Source organism: Alnus glutinosa, chromosome 5 (assembly GCF_958979055.1).
Source record: "Alnus glutinosa chromosome 5, dhAlnGlut1.1, whole genome shotgun sequence".
NCBI classification, from domain to species: domain Eukaryota; kingdom Viridiplantae; phylum Streptophyta; class Magnoliopsida; order Fagales; family Betulaceae; genus Alnus; species Alnus glutinosa.
In genome coordinates, this window is record NC_084890.1 from 21627159 (window position 1) to 21651067 (window position 23909).

A 23909-nucleotide genomic window follows, 5' to 3' on the forward strand; every position below is an offset into this window, starting at 1 on the left:
CTTGCAAATTTGAGAAATTCACAGGTATTCTGAGTTTTCTTTTGGTACATTTTATTTGTTTTGGTTTCTTTAGCTTTATAGATACGTTTATATTATTTTTCATCTCCTCTCTACTCATACTCGCATAGGGTCCCAGACCCATTGTTTTTTTCTTTTTCTTTTTCTTTTTTCCTTATACCCGATCACAGAGGGAGACAAGAGTTTGAGATGGGGGTTTGGCCGAGAAAGGGAGGGGAGGAAGGAAGAAGACCTAGTCGGTGGGCTGGCCACCGGACTAGGCGGACAACGCCGCCGGGCCGGCAAACCACGGCCCGTGTCAGCAACATCGTCGGAGAGGGTTTTTCCGGCGATTTGCCCGGTACCCATACCGTAAGAAGTCCATTTTCTCCATGGGTAAGTGAAAATCCTAATTCTTTTATCATTTGGGTTGATTTTCGAAATGATTCTGGGGGTAATTTCTTTGGGTAAACAGTATGAATAAAGGGGGAAAATTTCTAAGATTAAGAGAAAATTTGGTTTGGTGATGATATTTAAAGTAGTTTTGGATGGGTTTTGAGTTTGGATGTGTGCCGTGATTTGTAGTATTGATGATTTGGTGGTGTATTTTTTCGGTTGGGTTCTGTGAACGGAGGTGTGGGCTTTGGCGACTGGGTGATGCTGTTGTGTTAAGAATGGCGTGTGGGTTTGTGGATGAACGGCCGGTGGTGAGTGTGCTTTGTATCCTCTCTTTTGTTTTTGGGTTTTGGCCGTATGGGTCTATGATTTTGGGAGTGTTCTGTTTGAGTTAGTGTTAGCTGAATTTGTGTATGGTATGATTTTTGGGAAGACCGGTGATTATGAGGGTTGGATTTGTAAAATTTTGAGATTTAATTCTGAGTTTTATTAGTTTATTAATCTCAAGGCTTGGTGTTTTCTGGATTAATTGAATATATGAGTATACTGTATATAGAAGGGAGAACCGAATGGGTAAGGTATGCAAGGTGTTCATTTTGATTCTGTTGGTGGTTGTTCTGGGGATTAATTGTGTGTTCTTTTGTAATTTGGTTAAATAGATCGAATAGGTGTTTACAAGGAAAATGTATAAATATATGGGTAATGTAAGTATAAGCTCTAATTTAGGTAGAAATTTATGCAAGAAAAAATTTATTAAATTTTAAGATTTATAGCTATTCGTTATAAATGATATATTATAAATGGAGTACTTTTATTTAAACGTTTATCTAAAATTCATAATATCCCTCTAAAATTTACCTTTGTGTTTTGTTTAGGTAGAAGGGCATTTCAAACCTTGGCTTAGCAAGGTAAGGGGATACAACACCGTAAAACCCCCAACAAGATTTTATTACAAATCTTTTGAGAAAAGTGTTTGAAAATTTTACGAAGCATGTAATCATATGATTTTAATTATTTCAATGTCAAGTTTTTATTACTCATATGTTATTACTCATGCAATTTTGTGCAAAAATTTACAGTTATGATTAAGAGCTTTTTAAAGTTATGGATTATGCGTATTTACAATTAGGAATAAGAGCATTTCAAAGTTATGATTATAGAGCATTTCAAAGTTGAGGATTTATACATGAATACAGTTTGAATTAAAAGAGGATCTAAAGTTTAAATTCTGCACATGACTATAGTTATGAAAGCGGCTCATACAGTTTTAAAGAAAAGTGCACAGTTATAGCAGAGCCTACAAAATTACAGAAAACGTTCACGTGCAGTAATTGTTTAACTCTGAGGTACTATTACAGTTATGATCGGTACCATATAGGGTAGCATGGCAAGCATACCGAAAGACGGTGTGTGCTACCGGCCGGGGTCGGCCTTCATCTAGGGAAGATCCCCAACCCGATGACTCTCCCTTGTGACGACAGGCTGAATCCATAGGTCCTTGGGACAAAAGCCAACGTGCTCTGCTCACGGGTAATAGCGGTGTAGAGTCTATAAAGGGTTAAACAACAGTTACAGTTTTAAGAGACAATAGATTTAAAGAATTTACTTGATCATTTATAAATTTCTCATGCTATTATTTCTTGTTCATTTATTTTAATTTATGTTAATTATAAATTCAGTTTTGATTATTCATTTGTTATTTTGCATAAACTGTCATATGCATGACTAAAGATTATAGTATAAAGATTTCATAGCATGTTTTATTGCCCTGGTGTTGTAATTTCTTTACTGAGTTGTCGAACTCACCCCTTTTCCCTCAACCTTTTTCAGATGGCAGTATACATTATAGTGCTGAGAGACGGAGTGCCAGTAGGCCTGTTGGTGGTCAAGGACCCCCAAATCTGGCCCTATGAGTGGGAGACTTGGACCTATTGTACTATAGTATAGCTGATGTAGCAGTCTAATCGTAATATCAATTAGCAGCCTGGGGGTCCTGTCTTTTCCTTGGACCGTAGAGCGATTAGTTCGATACAGTACAACTTGTCTTTTTTTTTTTCTTTTTTTTTTTTTTTTTTTTTTGTAGCTGTACATCATGTAGTCCTACGTGTAACTAGGGGGGCTATCAACAACTTAGTTGTTGATTTTTGGGTATGCCTCCACACTTTTGTTAGGAAATTTGTCATGAACAATAGTCCCTGGTAGTATATATATTTTGATGCTGCTATGATATTATGAAAATACTCCTTCATGTATGCCTTAATTCTTTTAGTCTTTAATTATTGTTGGGTGTATTTATTTAGTTCACGTTTCCCTTATTTTACCAAAACGAGGGCGTGACACCTTAGGAAATAAATTTATAAGCCCAATCATCTCTAAATAATAAGCCACTTAGGAAACATATTTTTTTGGCCCATGCTTTATCAAATAAAATAATCTAAATAAATAAATGCATAACCAAGGCAAAAAAAGAAAATGGCCAATTTACATCAGCTCAAAGAGGGACCTAGAGGGAAAAATCCAATTAGCTTCAAATAAGTTAATGACAATATCACATGACACTATTTTTAATCACAATTGATTCCACTAAACAAATGTGACTACACTCTAATATGTATTTTCAAATTAATGAATCAATCACAGTGACATACTTATTTATTACATATTATCCATCCATAGAATCATTCTGTAGTTGAAGCAAAGTCAATACGCTGTAACTTTGTTTACTACCTATTTTCCTTGATAAACTGATTTAATTACATGATATATCATTTTTGTACCCTGTGAGATTTCATCTCACCCTGCATAAAACAAATTTTCTGTAAATACCATTAAAACACTTAGTCCTGAGCGTTAGGATAATCATTCCCATTAAATCTATATCAAAGAGAATATTCCTTATCGCTTCATTTCACGACAAAGGATTTGGATTCCTTCTTGAGGAAAATGTTCCCACAATGTTACATTGGATCACCCAATGCACAGATATGTTGACCATAGATTTGATCTCACTCTCATACATCAAAGTTAGCTATACTTTACATTTGAGTTCACAATCTTTTCAGGATTTAGAGTAACTATTATAAGTCTGCGTGCACGTATATCATTCTTTATCACAGTATTGAAAGAATGATAACTCACATAATCATTTCGGTGCATGGCACTACCTTGACTTTACACCAACACATCAATTTAAAGCCTTTTTTTGCTTCTCATAATCAAGATAGATCATTAAGGTTGACATGTTATAGTCTAGATGAATTTCCTGATTCCATTTACGACTACTATCAATCTTTTATAAGTTACAAAGACTTATGACTAAGATCTTCTATATGATAATCCCATTACTCACATCATAATCAAATACAATGTAACTTAAGGACCTTGCACGTATATAATATGAAAATATTCAAACATATATGTACATGTATAAAAATAATGTATATGCCCAATGCTCAATATTATACAATTATAGAAAAACATCATCAATGCAATTGATGTTTTGGACACCAGTCCCAACAATCCTTAGGGTTACAAATTCAATATTGAGGACTTAACGATCTTCGTGTCTCTCCACCTTGAATTTGTGTTTTTATTGGCATTGCATTCTAGGACATGATAGTATGCATTAAGATTCCACATATTTTTTTCTTAGCCTTTTGGCTTTGTATGTCTCTTTCTAGTTGATGTTTGATCTTTGATGAGCATTCATTCAATTTTAAAACATGTTTCTTGTGTTCTTATTCATTGCTCATCTCATTTACTAGCATTTCTTCCTAGTATTGGTGAGTGAGAATGGGTTTGAAAAGTTGTCTTGACCTAAGTATGTGGTTAGTTGTCCACACATGTGCACACCTATGGAGTGTGCATCACCTTTACTCAGGTGATTAGATTTATTTATTTTTAAGTGCATTGTGTTGTATTTTTGCATGCCTATAGTTTTGTTAATACTTCATTCATATCGAGTGCATGCTCATTTATCTCATTGTTTTTTATTTTTGAAATTTAGATGAATTTAGGATTATTCATTTTCAATATTGGGGATTTTTGGTTTGTGTAGTTATAATGCATGTTTTTGTTACTTGGGCATTTATAGCGTCTTGTGCATCCCTCTGCCATGTTCTTCAGCCATAGGTTTTTATTTATCTAAATGTATTGACTTCTTATGCTTTTTGGACTATCTCGGCCTTTAACTCTGTTTGCATTGTAAGGATGTTTTCCTTGTCACTTGAGGCTTGCATCCATTTTGTTTTCCTTTTGGAGCATTGTTCATGCATTTGTTTGCATTATAGCTTATTGGGAGATTGTTTGTATTTTGTGTTCATAGTGCATTTCACTTATGTTCATTTACCGCCATGCATTATGCTTTGGTCTTTTCTAGCTCCCTCTAAGATGATTCTCATGAGGATGCTGGAGAGATTGCTTGAGTTCCTTTCATGTCCTTTTTGACAACAAGGAAGAAAATGTGGACAGAAGTTTAAGAGACCTGCTAGGGAGTTATGCCCATGTTAAGGAGTTTCCCAATGTGTTTCTTGTTTTGAAGTTTCACATCGTTTATTTTGTTGTGATGTTCTCTTTATATATATATTGTATTCACTTACCTCTGTTTGATGAGATGTATTGTGATTTTGTAAGTTTTCTTTTACCTCCATGAAATGTACCTTCTGAGGAAGCAAACAATGCTGCTTAAGTTCCTCCCTTTGTCATTTATGATAAAAAGGGGAAGAATGTGGTTAGCAGCTCAGGACACCTGCTATAGAGAGGCTACTCTTAAGGAAGAGTTTACATAGAGCAGTTTTGCTAGTAATGTATCTTATATATCTCATGTATTCTTTGACTTGCTTTCTAGGATATGGTGATACAATTTGTTTCTATGACACACTTGTATGATTACTTTTGTTGCTTCATTTATTATGAATGTTTGTACTTGTGTCCTCTTTGTTGATGAATTGTTGAAATGGGAAGAATGTTATAGAGGGGAAACTTTTATATGTGTTTTATTTTATGTCTTTTTATCTTTCGTAACGAAAACGGGGAGATTATGGGGACGTTATCTACAGATTAAAATTATTCATTTATGGTGTATCTATTTGTGAATGATATGATCATTCGTTTTTGTTTTCCATGTGTTTAATGAGTTTGCTCAATGTCTCAAGATATTAGATACATTGCATATTTGATCTACCTGAGTCTAGTAGTGGTTTGTTAGACTAAGGTGGGATTGTAAATGTATGTTTTTTTCCTGTAATTTTGTTGTATCTCTAATGTATTTGAGTTTTGTCAACAAATTGCTAAAGAGGGAGATTGTTAGGTTTTAGATTTTGGTCTTATTCGATGTTCAAAACTTTGGTTGTAAAACTTCTTCGTCACCTAAGTGTTTTGGTGTGAAAAGTTGAGTCTTTGTGTGTTCGAGAGAGATCCGGAATCTAGACATCACTTGGGGATCATTTGGAAGTCGTGATATCATCTAGGACAATTCTTGGCATCACATGGGCATCGTGACGTGCTTTGCACACGATTAGGCCGAGAGTTTTTGCCTCGGGGCATCACAACGCACCTACGCATCTGCATAATCTTATGAGCCATTTTTTATATAGAAAACGTTTGAATTGAAAATATCCGGTGAAACACAAAGTTGTATATCTTGGAATAAAATTTCCAACGCCGCTTAGTTTTCCTCAATTGAAGTTTTAAATCAAAAGTTGTGGTCAAGATATCTTGACTGGTTTGTTTTCTTTTTGGAATTCCAGCTTTACCCATTCTGCTTCTTGATATTTTGGTTGAGAGTCATTGATGCTTCCCCCCACTTAATGTTTTTAAAATGCTTTTGAAGTCTTCCTTGCTTCAACATTATTAACTCAAGTGATGTTTTCCTAAAAAACTTAAAGCTTTCTACCGATTGGGGCTTTGTTCTTGATTTTGTTCAAACCACACCATACACAACTGTGATCTACCAAAAAGTCTACTGAAGAATCGGTGAGGAAAGGCACTTGAAAAATATTGGCTAGCTCGGTGGAAAACAGGAAGCTTGTTGTCATACAGAGTCTAGGAGTTACAAAAGCGTTGTAAGTTTTCTTGTTTATGTATTTTGGATCTTCTTTATTATAGTGATTTTTCAGGTTTGACTGCCTTAGAGTGATTTTTTCCTTTGATTTGTTCAAAGGGTTTTACCCTTCGTCAACAAAATCTTGTGTTGTGGATGTGCGATTGATTTTTTGGTTGTAATGTTTATGTGCCTTATGTTTCAATTATTTTATCTTGTGATAATTATTACTTATGGTGACTTGAATTATTATCACTCATTAAATTTAATTTGATATACATTTATTGATATTGTTGCATTTGTGGTTGTGGTTGATTTTGGATTGGAACTCAATCTTTAGTTCCTATCAAAATTCTTCTCAGGATTGAGACTTAATGCTATAAGTCGTCGTGAGTTTAAGTTATTCAGTAGACAGTAGTTTATAGAATAACAACCCACATGGTTCAATTCAGTGTATTTTAAACACACCATCATACCAATCAGAAGTCCCCACTTCTATAATCAAGGTAGATCATCATGATCGATATGTTATACCGACTATGAAATACGGTTTATAAGTCACAAGAAATTGTGATTTAAATCTATAAAAATAGTGCATATATGATATATATGCTCTAGCTTGAGGGAGAGTCTTATAAGAGTTTGTTAAGGTTTAGAGTATGTGAGTATTTAGTAATTGTAATTTTCTCAACTTATATAATAATGTGAAGCTAGGTGAAAGTAGCGAGCCTCTACCTTTTATCTAAACATTTCATGCAAACTACAACAAATGTTCTGTGCATTAATGTCAGTAACACACCGAAATGATATACAATACAACTTAAAGACTATATTTATCTAATAAATATGTAATGCCCAATGTTGTTTTTAATCTCAAAAAGCAAACAATTTATTTAGACCAAATTTCATTTAATATAATTTAAATTTTTGAGGCACTATCCTTAAATACAGTAGTTTTGGGAGGAGAGTTCACTCACCCATCCCAGTTAATCCGCAGTGCCTAGAAGTTTATGGAGGATTTTAATGTAGCATTACAAAAGGTATAGACTAATGGGGAGCAAGATTGAACTACATAAGTTCCACAGTAGATGGTTCCACTTTGTGACGTTCTTAAAGTAAATTGGGATGCAACGATTGACAAACCAAGGAAGATGATGGGTGTGTGGGTTATTGTTAGAGATAAAGAGGGGAACGTGTTAGCATCCATGTGTTTCTTAAAACAATTCATAGTTGACCCAACAGTTGTGAAAGCATATACAACTTGGAAGGCAGTGGAATTTAGCAGAGACTTGGGTATGTTGAATATAATATTGGAGGGAGATGCGATGGAGATGGTAAATTTTTGACAAATGGAATGACAATCTTGAAGTCGATACGACTAATTGATCAAGGATGCAAAGATGTTACTTCATTGTTTTAGATTTTAGAGCATGGGGCACGTCAAGGGTGATGCAAATATGGCTACTTATATACTAACTAGCGATGGGGCAATTCAGCAATCTCTATGCCCAACTTTTATTCATGATATTATATGTGCTAAAAAAGCTTTATTATTTTGATATTAATGAACCAAAAAAAAAAAAAAAAAGTGCATGCTCTCTCATCTCTTTTAATTTACTATGAGATTAGTAAAAAAAAAGTAAAAACACTAAAATTTAACTATAGCCATGTGAGCAAAAGAAGTTAAGCGGGGTTGATTTTCAAATGAATGAAAAAGAATATTAGGCAGATTAAACAAAGCAAATGAGACCAAAATGTGAGTCAAACATAATCATACCACGTGTTCCTCGTTATTATAGTGTGCCCCTATTGCTTGTGCTTTACACAAACCTTTTTTTTTTTGTCTAATTTCTTATTTATTTTCAACACAAAAACAAATCTTTTTTTTGTCTTTTTAATAATTGAAAAAGGGCCACGAAATGAAAAGACAAATGAACAACGTGTGTAAAGAGAAAAGACACCGGGTCCCACCCTCTACTGTCTGCACTCACTCTCAGTACAGTGACATTCTCCGTGCCCTACTGCATGCCTTCTTCTGTAGTCTATCATTTTCTCCACTTTGCCCCCAAAAGTTTTTTTTTTTATCCATTCTTTTATCTTTTTTTTTTTATATGAGGAAAATGGCAAATAAATATCTTCATTTCTTCCTGCAATGGGAGCAAGCTGTGTTCAATCATCATTGTGGGGGTGGGGCAACTCACATGGGGTAACCTGCCAAAATAATTTTCACCCTGGCTGCCACTCATCATCCACTGCAATTTCTTTTAAGAAATTATTAATAATTCTAAAATTTTAAATTTGTGAATTTAAAACCTTTTTTTTTTTTTTTTGTCTTAACATCTTAAAAAATGATACTTATTAATAAGTGGGCATATTATCGATGTAGTGAACAAAATGTTTTCTTTTCATTTTTTTTATTATTTATTTTTTATTTTTTAATTTTCAAAGAGGCGCTTATTCTTCAATAAATCAAAATATAATTTTTGGCCGAAAGCTTTTTTGTTTTTTTTTTTTTTACAACATAACAAAAATAGCTATTGAATTTTTGGGGCCTAATGTGAGTCACATAAATTTAAAGGTAGATTTGAAAATGAGATGTACAATAAATATATATAAAAAATATAAAAATATTATTTCTCATGAAAATATACTTAATTTTTATTAATAACATATCACATTTTTAATAGATAATGTCATTTATTTCGTTTGATGAAAAAAGACATTAATTCAAATAATTTAAAATTTTATAATTTTAAAAAAAAATTAAGAAATACTTATCCCTTATCTACTACACGTCTGCATTTTAAGGCTTATTTTAAGCTCATAAAATTCTAACTTTTAATTTAAAAAGTATTTGATGTGATACGGGGGTGAAAAAAAAAATATATATTTTTAAAGATGCTTTGTGTTTGAATTTTTTTATTAATATTTTACTTTTTTAAAAAAAAAATTAACCAAGAGACCCTTATCTCCTTTTGAAAGATAGCCAATAAAGACTTGACGTTAGCCAAAAGAAAAAGGTAGCCAATCAAAACAACAAACGTGGCTACATTTTTGGGTGTTACCGTGTTAGGTACTAGGTAGCTCAATAAAATTTGTCGAGGCCGCGGGGTCATGTCAACATCGAGGTTCGTATCCGAAGGAAACGGAAGAGAAGAATGGCACGGCACCTTCTGAAAATATATAAATTACAGTAATTTTTAATGCCACTCAAAAGGTATAATTTTTCACCATCTTAATTATATGGTAAGATGGTCCGTCATTATTTTTTAAAGTTTTTTATTTTTTAAAAATAAATTAAGGTGGAGGACCACCTTACCACATAGACAAAGTAGTAAAAAGTTATATATTTAGGTAGTAGTGAATCCTTACTCTATAAATTATCCTCTCATTTTCACTTTTTCATTTTTGAATTAATATTTAGTTATTTTTATTTTTTTTGTCTTAAATTATAGTACATGCAAAAAGATATTAGCCTAAGCACAACTATCCACTATTTACATATGCAAATGTGATTAACAAAAATTACTAATCTTTTATATATATATATATATGGTGTAAAGTTTTCATGAAAAGAAAAGATCCTGATATTAGTTTTATTAGATAATCTGATTAGCATTCATGTAGAGGCAAATTGAGTAGAGTCCATCTGTAATTTATATCTTCCAACAACCTTTTTCCATTAATTTACTTCAAGAATCTCAATTTTGCTTAACGTATTAAAAGTGTATGCCCCATTCATACAATCGAAGAGCAACTCAAGGGAGAAGGAATCTTCCATTGGAGGTTTTCTTTTTCTTGCTAAAACGGAATACCAAGGATATAAGATGTTGGAACATCTCCAGCAATAACAGCTAGAAAAAATATAATTATCTATTTTAGCTATTATTTTTTATATGTTCTCTTTAACATACTCTCTATTATACTTTTTACTTGCATTTAAATATTATTTCGTGTGGAAAAAAATGTGAAAGAAATAGGGAGACAGAGAGAGAAAAAAAGAAGGAAAGGGAGAGAGAAAATAATAAAAAATTGTTTATAGTGTGAATAGTTAAAATAGGCAAAATAGATTTTTTCATTTTAGTGTGAATAGCAAAAAAAAAAATTTTTTTCATTCCGGTGTGAATAGTAAATATCTGACTATCATTTTAAATTCATTTTGCCTATTCTGCTTGAGATGAAAAATAATTCATAATAGTCAAAATCTTATTCTGTTGGAGATCCTCCATATAGTAATACATTTTTCAGCTATTTAATGTTAGCTAAAAATGAAAAATAAATGGTATTTTTGTTAATTGTTTATATATATATATGATATCAAGTTTAAAGATGTTTTTGATATATCCACAGATTGAGAAAATATTTATAAGAATACGCTTAAAACAAATTATTTGGTTAACTTTTAGAAAGAACACGCAAAAAAGCTTTTGATGGGTGCGGCCTTTTCTAGTGAAGGAGAGGGTAAAGGTGGTCGTGCAGCCGCCTATAATTTATAAATAATAATTTATCTCTATACTTGAAAAACTATAAGCATCTTGTTTTTGAAAATAAATATAAAAAAATATTCTTATGAGAATGTGTGAACTTATTTTTTAAATGATAAATGCGTAGTAAGTCTGAGTGGTTGCACCTATTTGCAATTAACTCATTGGCATTACTGTTAAATATTATGTCAATATCAATCATTTTATGACAGGTGTTACCAACAATAAAAGAAAAAATCATATAAAATATTTAATTTTTTTTTAAAAAAAAAGAAAAAGAAAAGAGTTGATGGCGGTAGTCGAGTCATCCCTAACCATACGAGGAAACTACACCCAATGGCTAGGAGTGGTTTCCGCCACCGTCATTCGCTAGTAAACTTGTACTGCCACATCCCAACTTTTTTTTGACAAAAAAAAAAAAATTATTCATAAAATGTTTATCCTTACACGAGAGAAATTAAGCATATGATATTCATATAAGGTGTGAAAAGTGTTTTTTATATATATATTTTTCATTTTTATTTTTTATTAAATACTTTGAAAAAAAAAATTGTTTGTTAGTATGTTTTGAGAGATATTTTTTCTGTTTTTGATTGAAAAAGTGAGTGTTATGATTTAGGTCTGTTTGGGTTTGTGATTTCAAAAAATGCGATTTAAAATAACGATTTTAAAATATGCGATTTGAAAAAAGTGATTTTTAAAAACGCAGTTAAGCGTTTGGCAAAATCGCACTTTATCCTTTAAAATCGCGAATTTATCTTTAAAATTCTGCGTTTTTAAAAAAATACCATCTTATCTGCGATTTGAAAAATCAGATTTTCTGCGTTTTCAAATCGCAATTTTTAAAAACGCAGTTCCCAAACGATCTATGTTCTGCGATTTGGTTTAAAATCGTACTTATTGTCTACGAAATTGCAATCCCAAACGCACTCTTAACATAAAAGTAAAAGTAATTTTCTATTTTTTTTTTTTTTTATGAGTGTTGAATTGTTTGTTATTATTTTTATAGAAATAAAGGAAAAAAAAATTAAAAAAAAAAAAAAAAAAGCGGTGTATTTTTATTAAAGAAAAATTAACTTCCTCTTAAAAGTTAAAACTGTTGCCAGCGAGATGAAAGGAACGTGTTACGTGTCCAAGAATTAATTTCGTTTTAAGTCGAGGCGTGAGAACCGAGAACTTAGCAGCCCAAAGAAACTCATGATTGCCTAAACAAGAAGTAATTAATTAATTACTATTTCATTTACTTTTTTCACTAAATATAACAAAATTTTAACCCATTCTTTTCTGTTTTTGGTAAGAAAAATTAAAATCCACCCAATATAAACTACTTAACAGCCCCACCCCCAAACAAAAAGCGCACAAAACCATCTTAAAATTACTTTTTCACCCACATATTCACTTTACCCTAAATTGGGGAACACTCTTTTTTTTTTTTTTTTTCCCAACCCCAATTAGTAAACAAAACCTCAACCAAAACCCAATTACATAAATTATAAAATCTCACAAGAAAAATAAAAAAAAAAATTGTCGGGTTCAAGTTATATAAAAACATATATATAAAATTATATAGATCAACTATAACCTTAATCATTTAATTAAACAGATTAAACTCTTCAACTCTAATTCTTTAATTATGTATTGAATTTGTGTCGTGTTTGTAGATCATGTCAAAAATCATATATTATTATATCTTCTTGTGTTAGGTTCGGATCGTACTGAAATATACGTATAAAACAATATAAATTATTAAAATTTAACTTATTTACTTAAACGAATTAAACTCTTTAAACTAATATTTTAATTATGTATTGAATTTGTGTCGTGTTTGTAGATCATGTCAAAAATCATATATTATTATATCTTCTTGTGTTAGGTTCGGATCGTACTGAAATATACGTATAAAACAATATAAATTATTAAAATTTAACTTATTTACTTAAACGAATTAAACTCTTTAAACTAATATTTTAATTTCATATTGAATTTTTATCCGATTTTCTATTAGTTTCAAAATTTGTCGGCTACTCCGAGTAAACTTTCGAGGAAGGTACAAGTTTCAACCTGCAACCGTTGTCTCCCCTTCATCTCACACGCGCCCCACTCCCCCCGCTCCAACCGCGTTCTCAATTACTCTTTTTTTGTTTTTTTTTTTTTTTTTTAAACCTTTTTTTTCTCTCTTTTCTGTCTAATTTTCTAGGGTTGGAAATTTGGAAATAAGAACAAATAAAATAATATAAAATAGAAGCGCACAGACACACAGTGGGACACATAGAGACGGCCATCGACACAAACGCAATGTATAAAGATGGATGTAAATTCCAAGTTCTTTCCTACAAGCATGCGATGCTAATAATTACCGTTGAAAAGATTGTGAAAACCTGAGCAAATTCTCTCATACAATTTTCTTGTTTCTGATTTCTCTCGAAAACCGATTCCAAGTTTTCCGAAATCCCCAACCAAACAAGCCATGCCGACGCTTCCGTGGAAGAAGAAGCACACGGGGACGCGGATATCGCGCATCGTGGCGGATCTCCAGACTCCGCCGAAGCGCGGCGGGTCGCTCGTGGTGGCGACGGGCTTCCCCACGTCCCTCATCGACCTCTTCGTCAAGAACCGCGACCGCTTGAAGAAGAAGAGCGCGAAGATCAACAAGTCCAACAAAGCCCACCTCCAGATCCAACCCACTTCCCCACCTCCACCGCCGACATCGGTACCCGACTCTTCGACGGTTTCTGAGTCTTCTACTTTTGACGGCGACGATGATCCCACGCCGTTGAATGAGATTAAAGAAGTTTTGCACGACAGAGATGAAGGTGCCGAGTCTCTGTGCGCGGATCGTCGTGATCCGCCGCGAGCGGTTTACACGGTGGTTTTGAAGGTGTTTGTGGCGGTGCTGGTATTGGCCATGAGCACCAAAAGGCTTGCCGTTGGTATTACCATGTCTGCGTTTCTGCTTATTTTTGCCGACTATGTGTGGAAGCGCTCCGTTTGTTTCTTGGGACCGTTTGGTACTGCCAGAGCGGCCTTGGAGTGTTTGCTCCAAAAGGTGTCGCAAATTGTGCGGATCGAAAATGGTTTGCTGGTATTGAAGAGTGGGACGGCTTGTGAAGGTTTGGTTGCAGGGGAAGAGATTCAGATTGTAGAACCCAATTGTGATGCGAAAGAAGAGCAGCGTGTGGGGGAGACTGTTAGTATGGGACCGGAGCTTGAATTGCTTACCCGTGATAAGAGATGGGGTTGTTTGGATAACGAGAAAAAGGCCATGGATTTGGAGGAAGAGATTTATGGAGGCCCTGTTTTGGTACGTGGGGATCTGCGTAGCCGGAGCGCTAAAGTAAAAGCAAAGATTATAAAGAAACTGTTGCCGAAGAAGTTGCGTAATTCGAAGAAGGATAAAAAGAGTAGGGGGATCAAGGAGGGGGATTCGAGCAGCGAGGTGTCTAGTATATTGGGGGATGATATATTGGGGAGATTTGACGAGCAAGATGATCAGCAAGAACGAGAAAGCGAACATAGATCGTCGATGTTGTCGCTTTTACCAGAAGAAAGGTGTGAAAAACAAGTTCTTGATGATGGAAATCCCAGTTTGAATGAATTATCACCGACTAAGAGGGATGGGAGAGAAAGGGAAGGAAGAAATTGGTGGTATTTATCTCTCTTTGTAATTGTTCTTGCTGGACTTGCAGGAGGTCGAGTTGTAGCTCTGGCAGTCACAGTTTCATGGTGTTTCATGTTGAAGTTGATTGGAACTCGGAGGAGATCTGTAGATGTGCCTATGATCAGGTGTCCTGTCTCGATCTCAAGCTAGAGCTTTGGGTAGATAAACCAAATTTTTATTTTTTTTATTCTATTTTTTCTTTTATTTTGGGTCCTTTTTTGTTCATAGAGATAGTGTTGTTTTGCTTCAGATGAAGCTTTATTGAATCCTTAAAAGGTGTATGCTGGAAAGCTCAGTCTGATAGAAAAGCCATCCATTTTGTTGGCTATCCAACTTGAGCTGTGTGTAGTTTGAAATGTAAATTCACAGATACAAATTTTAGTGCAGAATTCAACCCTTATTTGGTATTCTTTGATCCTTTTTTTTTTTTTTTTTTTTCCTGATTTCTCTGCTGATAATTTACTGGAGAAGAAACAAATTAAACATGAAAACTTTCAATAAGTTGAGATTGAAGTGAGACTTGGAAGATTTCAAGTTTCTTCTTTCACAATTTCTTAAGAGAAGCAGACAGCTGTTTGTGATTGACTCTTTGATCATGAAAGTTTTTTTCTCAGACATCAACAGGGCACACAATTTTGGCAGAGTCGACCTTGTGCTTCACTCAATCACTCGTAATTTTAGAATATGCAAAATCTCACCCATTTTTACATTTAGATTTCTTCTTCATGTATCTTAATGTAAGGATCTTCACCTTACACATTTTCTTAACAAGAGAGATTCCTTCATATATTCAAATTGGAATTTGACCACTTTTTTATCGGATTCTCATTAAATTTTACCTTTACTTCCACTGAACTGATGCTTGGCTTCTTCCTCACATTGAAGTTTTTGACAATTCTTGTTGTCTCATGAACTCCAGTCCATTGACCACCGATTTGCCACCAATTTTTTTTATTTATTTTTTATTGTTATTATTTTATTGTTTTTTTTTATTAGTATGAAGGAAAATATATGGGTATAAGATGTATGTCCCTTTGTTGACCTTTTCAAATAAACAGGAAAATGAAACTAAAGAAATGTAGGAAGGAAAATTTCTTCAGAACATATTCGGAATGTCAATTTCATTTGTTTTCATTGCCAAAAATATGTTTTAAAAAAAAAAAAAATTTGTCAGAAGGGAGGGGGGAGTAGAGCTCTTATAGTCCAAAGATGCTCCAAAGGTCTTGTCGTTTTTTGGTGGTGGAGGTGATGCATAGGGGTGGCGGTCATAGAGGCTCCATTGTTGTGCGGGAGGGACGAGAAGGGAGGGGGTGGAGAATTTTTGCTGCAAAACAGGAAAACGCACTAACACACGCCACCAGAATCCTCCACGTGCTCGTCAGTAACGCGCCTCCTTTGCCAGCTCACACGCCTTAACACACGAATTAGATTCAGGTCATCGAATCTGATAACCAACCCAAGTGGGTCAGCACACGCGCTGCATGCGCGAATCGGATTCGAGTTACCAGACATGATCACCGGGCTAAGTGGGTCAGTCCATGTGCAAGTTGGAACCGGGTTGAATGCGATAATCAACCCAAGTGGGTTAGCACACGCGCTGCATGCGCAAATCGAATCCGAGTTACCAGATACGATCATCGGCCTAAGCGGGTCAGCGCGAGTTGGATCCGGGTTGAATTCAATGACCAACCGAGTGGACTCAGTTCACGCGCACTACGTGTGAGTTGGACCTCGAGCACCCGATCCGATAACCGTCCAAGTGGGCCTAGTTCACATACTTCACGCGTGCGTTGGATTCTGATAACCAGCTAAAGTGGCCCAAGCCATCCTATTTTCTAGGCCACGTCGACCATTCTTTTCGACAACTTACAGGCCGTTGCCACCGCAAGCCGCCACCATCTTCGGTTACCGTCGGACACCATAATCTTTTGCCTCAGCCCGTCAACCACATCCAGCCATCACCTCCGATCACCTATCAGCTGTCACCTTCGATAACAATTCTTCGCTGTGTACGGCGTCTGCCAACATATTTTGTCGGCTTCACCAGATGAAGCTAACGCCCGGATTTGGTCACGCATCACACTTGATTTGGCCCCATCCGAGCTCACATTCAAGTTTTGGTTTGTGCTGCACAAGAGGTTCACCTCTTTGATTAGCACATTCAAATGTCATCAACAAATATCAAAGCCTCATGCTTGGTTTTTGGTTCTTGCCACACTATATATTTACATAAGAACAAAAAAAAAAAAGACTAGAAGAAAGAAAATAACTAATTGTTTTTCCTTCCAAATTCAAGCTTCCACCTTGAGTATGAGAATATGAGAAAATATATGTTTTTCATATTATATTGATACAAAAATATTCTATATTTAGATTTGATTATAATCAAATCTTACTACTTTGTAGTTTCTCACCTACCATAGTTTTGCTATAAATAGAAACCTTTGTATCGTAAACAATAATTAAGATTATAAAGTTAATACGAGAAAGATATAACCTTTAGGGCAATTAGATATAATGGACGTAAGTGTTTGATATGGAACCACCTCAAAATAATTTGTCTTTTCTCTCTCTCGTTACTTTTGCTTTTTCTCTCCATATTTTATTGTTTCTCGAATTTTTTACCAGTCCGAAGGAAAATATATGGGTATAAGATGTATGTCCCTTTATTGACCCTTTTTTTTTTTTTTTTCTTCTTCTTCTTCTTCTTCTTTTTCTAATTGAATAAAAAAAGGGTTACAGGGGGATTAGGGGGGGATCTTTCTCACTTCTGATCCGAAAGAAAGAAGAAATGGGTAATCCTAAAAATGAAAATAGGGTGGACTCTTTAACAAAAGACCCAACATAAACTAAAACAGTGCAGAACTAATTATAAATAGTAGAAAATGGGTCAAACAAGTGACTCGGTCCTCTCAAAGGGTCACACAAGGCGGTTATAAAAGCAAAAATGGCGTAGATTAAGGTGAACCAATATGAACCCCCACTTGGAACCAGCAACAACCACTTGAAAGAGGTTGAAGTCGAAAATGCACTGTCATAATCCACAAAGAATTGCATAAAAAGAGAGAAACCAACTCAAATTCAGTTAGAAAAGTCTCTACAATAAGATCAGAACACTTAAAAGCTGGGAGACAACAACCCACAAAAACAAACAAGCAACAAAATACAACAGCAACTGCAAAACAAAAGGAAAAGAAAAATACAAAGAAAATTAATAATAAGAAAAAATATACATACCCCCCTCAAATTACCCATCAATTGTTAATGTGTCCCCCTCTCCCCCTCCCTCCCCCCAAACTATTAATTCTGTTAATGTCCTCCCTAAACTACAAAAAAAATGTCAATGTCATCCCTAAAGCCAACAAAAAGACAAAAATATCCTTAAAAAAGTTTCAATAAGACAAATATATACTTAATAGTTTTTTTTTAAAAAAAAAAAAAATCCAATAATAAAAAAACAATTTTTTCAAAAATAAAATAAAATTGGAAGACTGAAAAAATAAATCCAAGGGGCTGGCAGAAATGAAAATTATATAAAATAAAATTTAAAAAAAAAAAAAAAAAAAAAAACCTTGGTTTTTTTTCCTTATTTTTTAATTTGCTTTTTTTTTTTCTATTTTTTTTTTAAAATAATTTTGTTTTTATATCATTTTTATAATTTTAGAAATGATATTTTTGTCATTAGGAGGGACATTGAGATTGTTTGGTAGTTTAGGAGGAGACATTGACACAATTGATAATTAGGTAGTAGTTTGAGGGGGGTTTGTGTACTTCTCCCTAAATAATAATAAAATACGCAATACTAAAGCTCACTAAGCAACAATTTGAATAGAGAACAGGGCAAAGGAAGACTAGCGAAGGAGCTTCTGACAGCAGCTCAGAGAACACACGATTGGGGCGTGGTGGCTGGAACGTGACAATGGTGGCATCGGTGGAAAGCTGGGAGACTGGTGAAGGTAATGGTATGGCGCGTCGGAGTAAAGGATGAACAGATGGTAACAGATCTGACTTTGAGAGATCCAGATTTGAGATCTACCGTAAATACATGAACGATACTTCTACTAGGGATGAACACGGCCAGAGAGGGTCAACCAGGCGGGGCGAGATGGTCTGGGGGAAGAACAGCGGCACCACTACTTAGTATTGAAAAAGAAGGAAAAGGAAGAAACCTAGTGATGGAGAGGGGAGGAAAAACGTCTGCACTAAGCGGAGGGCAAGCGGGGAGAAGGGAGAGAGCTAAGTCTCTCCCTACTCCCCAGAAAGAGCCTCACAGAGGTGAAAGAAAACCGACAAGGAGGAGGATAGGAGGTGGAGAGTTGCGGAAAAAATAAAACTTCACTAAGGAGAGAAGAGAGCGTTTGTGGGGGTTAATAGCACTTTTGAGCAAGTTTGTTGGCCTTTTCAAATAAACAAGAAATTAAAAACCAAAGAAATGTTGGAAGGAAAATTTCTTCATTTCTCTGTGACTATTAAATTTGGTTTATCTGGTTCCAAATTTCGAGGAAAGTTCAGCAATGAAAGGAAGTTTCCTCCTTTGCTTACTTTGTTCCTTTCCTCGTTTTTATATTCTAAACAAGCTAGGTTTTCATGCCTACAAAGAATGCCATAAGATATTCCTGCTTGGCCAAGAAGAAGAAAGGACAAAACAAAACAATCATATTAAAGTTATACATTATTTCCTTAGCCGTCCTTAATTTAATTAAAAATTTATTTTGCCATAATGCATGCAACATTAAGTTGTTTGAATAATCAATCAATAACTTACTGACATTCTCAGTAGAACAAAAACATTGATCTGGTACCAACAACACCAACATTCTTTCAACTGTGAGATCTGTTGATCTACACCGGAGCGGCTTTCCTATAACGGAAATCTTCATTTAATCCTCCTGAATTCAAAAATGTTAAGTAAAGTTTTCTTTTAAAATAATGTAGCATATAAAGTCACGGGAAGATGGTCTCTCAAAGCTCCATCCAAGTCTAAGATGATTGGCATTTGGAATTAATGGAGTACAATATTCGTTAGTATTAGGCATGGTTGAAACAACTAATAGAATCTCTCAATTTTGTTTGTTTCGGCGTGTAATAATTTTTGAAAAATATTTTTCGTACTTTTTTTTCTTTTTTCTTTTTTCTTTTTCTTTTTTTTTTTTTTTGGTGTTTGGCGCGTTAGGAAAAATCACAAATATTTTCAAGTTTGAGTTTTTCATTATCAAATTGCCGAACCACCACCGGAACTCAAATTTTTAGGTTATTTTTTTTAAAAAAAATAATTTCGTATTAATATTTTTATGTTGTGAAAACAAATTTATTTTTAAAGGTTAATATATATGATTGAATGAAAATATAAAAAATATTTGTGATTTTTCGTACGCGTCAAACACCGGAAAACGTTTTACATCGATACAAACGGACCCTTGATGAAGCAGATTTTGCAAGGCTAGATCGGACGATGGGACTCGTACAAAACAATGAGAAAATTACTAGAAAAATGTTGCCCGTGAGAGACTGGAAAGCCTCCGATACTTAGTAAATAGCTCTAAGAATAAAAATGAATGAAGAGAGTTTTGAAAAAAAGAATCGATACCTGTCTTTTAGGGATGGTGACCCTTTTGACGTGAGGCTCACTAGAGATGGTATCTGGTAAAAGAGAAATGTTAGAGCTCCTTCTAGTGTCCTTTTTGGGTCCTTCTATGCTGACATGTCATTTTTTTTTCTTTTTTTTAATAAAAAGATGAGAGAGAAATCAAACAGTAGTTTTTTATTTTATTTTTATTTTTTATTAAAAACAATGTGTCATGTCAGCATAGAAAGACCTCAGAAGAACACTAGAAGAAGTTATAGCATTTCTCTTGATAAAATGCCAAATTGCATGAGTATTTGTCATGTAGTGGGATTGTTTGAGCAGAACCCATTGATTATTTTTATCCATCTCTCAAGTCTCATTATGAAAACGAGGAATTCACACATATCATCTTGGCAAGCGAGAAATTGCAATATAATTTGTTGAAGAACAAAGTGCATAAGAGGGTTGGCCTCAACTTTTTTCCCTTGGCAATTATGTTTTAGGACAGAAAAGTCTTGAGTGGTTCACTATTTTTTAAGTGATTTACTCCAATTTGATAGCTAAATGAATAGAGAATGGGAGAGATATTAGGGAAAAGCTACCAAAAACTGAAAAAAATGGACTCTTCAATAAAAAATCCAAAAAAAAAACAAGTCTTTTATCTTAAGCCAAATTATCTCCTCCACACACGTGCTCTCATCTTATAAAACTCTTCTCATCTCTTTTATTTTTTCTTGATATCTTTGGGGCGACGTATAGGAGGGTTTTGCGTCTTTGTACTCTTTAGATTCATCACTTTCTACAAGCAGTGCTTTCTCGATTTCGGATCTTTCCAAAATAGTAATTTACTAATTTGAAACTTTCTAAAACAAAACATCCATTTCCAAGAGATAATTTGCTATAAACAACTTTTTCATTTTAAAACTCTTTAGAAACCTTTCATGCAAGCAAATTCATTTCTTAATACATAGATAAAACAAATATTCTCTCATCTACAAATATAAAGCACTAAAAACAATGAATAAAATCCAACAATTTTTTTTTTTTTTTTTTAAATCAACCGTTGGATACGTAGGACTCACATGTAAGAAGACAGATCCAATGATTAGTCTAAAAAAAAATTGTTAAAATTGTACAAGAGTTATACAACAATCATTTTTCCATGAACACATACGGCCTTTGAATCGGACCCAAGCTGGCCCGGGTCCCAAAGTGCCTTCGATGAAATTCTATGCACATATCACATATGTGTGCCTTTCCTTGAATTCTTTATACTCTAAGGAGATAGCGTAGGTCAAAATCTAGTATTGAAACCCCTCTTGTTGAAGCACAATTTCAACGTGCGGTTTCCCAAATTTTGCCGAGATTCATTGTCGATTGCCAAAGAGCTTTGTTTCCCAATCTATTACACCACAGAATTAGTCTTTTAATTTTTGGTTTGAAATAAAAAGCAAGAGGCGGACAACAAGATTGGTTTAAAGTAACTTTCAAAAAAAAAGTATACGTATCTCTATTAAATTATTATTCAATTGTTAATATATCCTCTAAATTATTGATTGTATCAATATTTTTAAAAAAAATTATCAAATAATGTTAATGTCCCCCATTGACAAAATATTCTTCATAAAATTATAAAAATTCTTAAAAATTATATAAAAATAAAACAAAAATTAATTTTTTTTAAAAAAAAAGGGAAAAAAAATAAAAAAATAAAAACCAAGGTTTTTCATTTTTTTTTTTTTTAAGATTTTGTTTTATATAATTTTCAGTCTGGGCCACCCACTTGGATTTTCATTTTTCTCTTTTTATTTTATTTTTATTTTTATTTTTTAGAAGAAAAAAAATGTATCTTTTTAATCTTAAAAAAAAAATTTCTTTTTTCACTTTTTTTTTTTTTTAAAAAAAGTATTATTATTATTTTTTTCAAATTTATAAGGATATATTTGTATTATTGAAACTTTTTTTAGGGTTATTTTTGTCTTTTTGTTGACTTCTTAAAATAAATAGTTTTCTTTTTTCACTTTTTTTTTTTCAAATTTATAAGAATATATTTGTATTATTGAAACTTTTTTTTAGGGTTATTTTTGTCTTTTTGTTGACTTCTTAAAATAAATAGTTTTCTTTTTTCACTTTTTTTTTTAAAGTACTATTTTTTTTTTCAAATTTATAAGAATATATTTGTATTATTGAAACTTTTTTTTTAGGGTTATTTTTGTCTTCTTGTTGACTTCTTAAAATAAATAGTTTTCTTTTTTCACTTTTTTTTTTAAAGTACTATTTTTTTTTTCAAATTTATAAGGATATATTTGTATTATTGAAACTTTTTTTTAGTGTTATTTTTTTTTTTCCTTTTTGTTGACTTTAAAAGAGATATTGACACAATTTGTAGTTTGGAAGGTACATTGACAATGAAATAGTAGCTTGAGAGTTGAGAGGGATATGTTTACTTTTTCCTTTTAACTTTTGTAGGTAAATGGTTATTGTGTTAGCAATTTATAGGGTAATATATAAGCGAACACATTCTTGCTTTCAAGTCATCACCTACAATTCTCCTTCCCTTTTCTCATGTTTGAATAATAATAATAATAAAAAAAAAAAAAGAAAAAAAAAAAAAGAAAAGAAAAGGGTCATCACCGACAACTGTGTATTGTTTATAGCTAGCTAGCACTCTAATTCCCAATTTGATGGTTCATCTCTATACAACATGAAACTAGTAAAAGCATAACCTTTTAAGTTATTTATTTGTATTTTTCATATGTTTGGTTTTAAAGGCCGTTTGACTCTATGTACATGTTGCCCTTCAATTCATCTTTTACTTGTTCATGAGTTTTGGAGTTTGAATGAACATGCAACGACGTTTCACTAGTATTTATTTCTCTACTTTGTTGTTACATTTTAGCTCGGCCTTCTAAAAATGAATTATTGACTCCGCCATTGAATATATAGGTACCAATGCGTGCATCGCATAAAAAATCTTAATAGTAGATGCATTGGTTTGTCTCTAAGAGGTAGCGGCGGAGCCAAGAATCTGTCTTAGTAGGGACGGAATTAAAATAATAAAATAAAATGATAAATAATTTTTTTTTTGTTCTTTTTGTATATTATATTTTTATTATAATATATAAAAGTATGGTAATTACAATTCAAAATATAAATTATAACATAATATATGTATCACAAAAAATGTATCTATCAAATTTTATAAATATATGTCAAATTGATATATCAGTTAACATGTATGCACTAATAAAAATAAATACAAAATACAAAATTAACTTAAAAAAGAAAAAAAAAATGTGGTTGTGGCTCACGTTTACAAGTCACGTTGTAACTTGCAATGACTGAAATTCTGAAAAGTATCTTAAAAAAAAAAAAAAAAAAAAAGGAAATTCTGAAAAGCAAAACAAAGACAACTTGTCAATCATAAATTTTCATCATTAATTATCCTGAAAACTGAAAAGCAAATGAAGAAAGAGAACAACTCAACAACCATTGTCTCACACAATCACACTCTCAGCTCAGCAATAGAAAAGAAAAGAGGAAAGAGGAAAGAGAAAAGAGAAAAAAAAAAAAAAAAAAAGAATAAAAAAAAAGTAGAAGGCTTACGGTGCGAGAGATTGTCGAGGAAGAGACGGAGACGCTGGAAGCCAAAGAACAAGATTTGTGTTTTTTTTTAAAAGATTTGTATTCTTAGCTTCTGATGGTTGGTTTTTCTACGCAGGAGTTCTAAAATTTCCTCAAGATGGAGAGATAAATGTAATTTTTATT

At 33.1% G+C, this 23909-nt stretch overlaps 1 protein-coding gene across 1 annotated transcript; it reads left to right on the forward strand.

Annotated features, from left to right (window-relative positions):
• The first annotated feature begins 13197 nt into the window (after positions 1 to 13197).
• LOC133868670 (uncharacterized) lies at positions 13198 to 14982 on the forward strand. Its single transcript, XM_062305612.1, has one exon. It carries the CDS (start codon positions 13385 to 13387, stop codon positions 14723 to 14725), a length of 1341 nt encoding a protein of 446 aa, XP_062161596.1. The 5' UTR covers positions 13198 to 13384; the 3' UTR covers positions 14726 to 14982.
• Positions 14983 to 23909: the final 8927 nt, after the last annotated feature.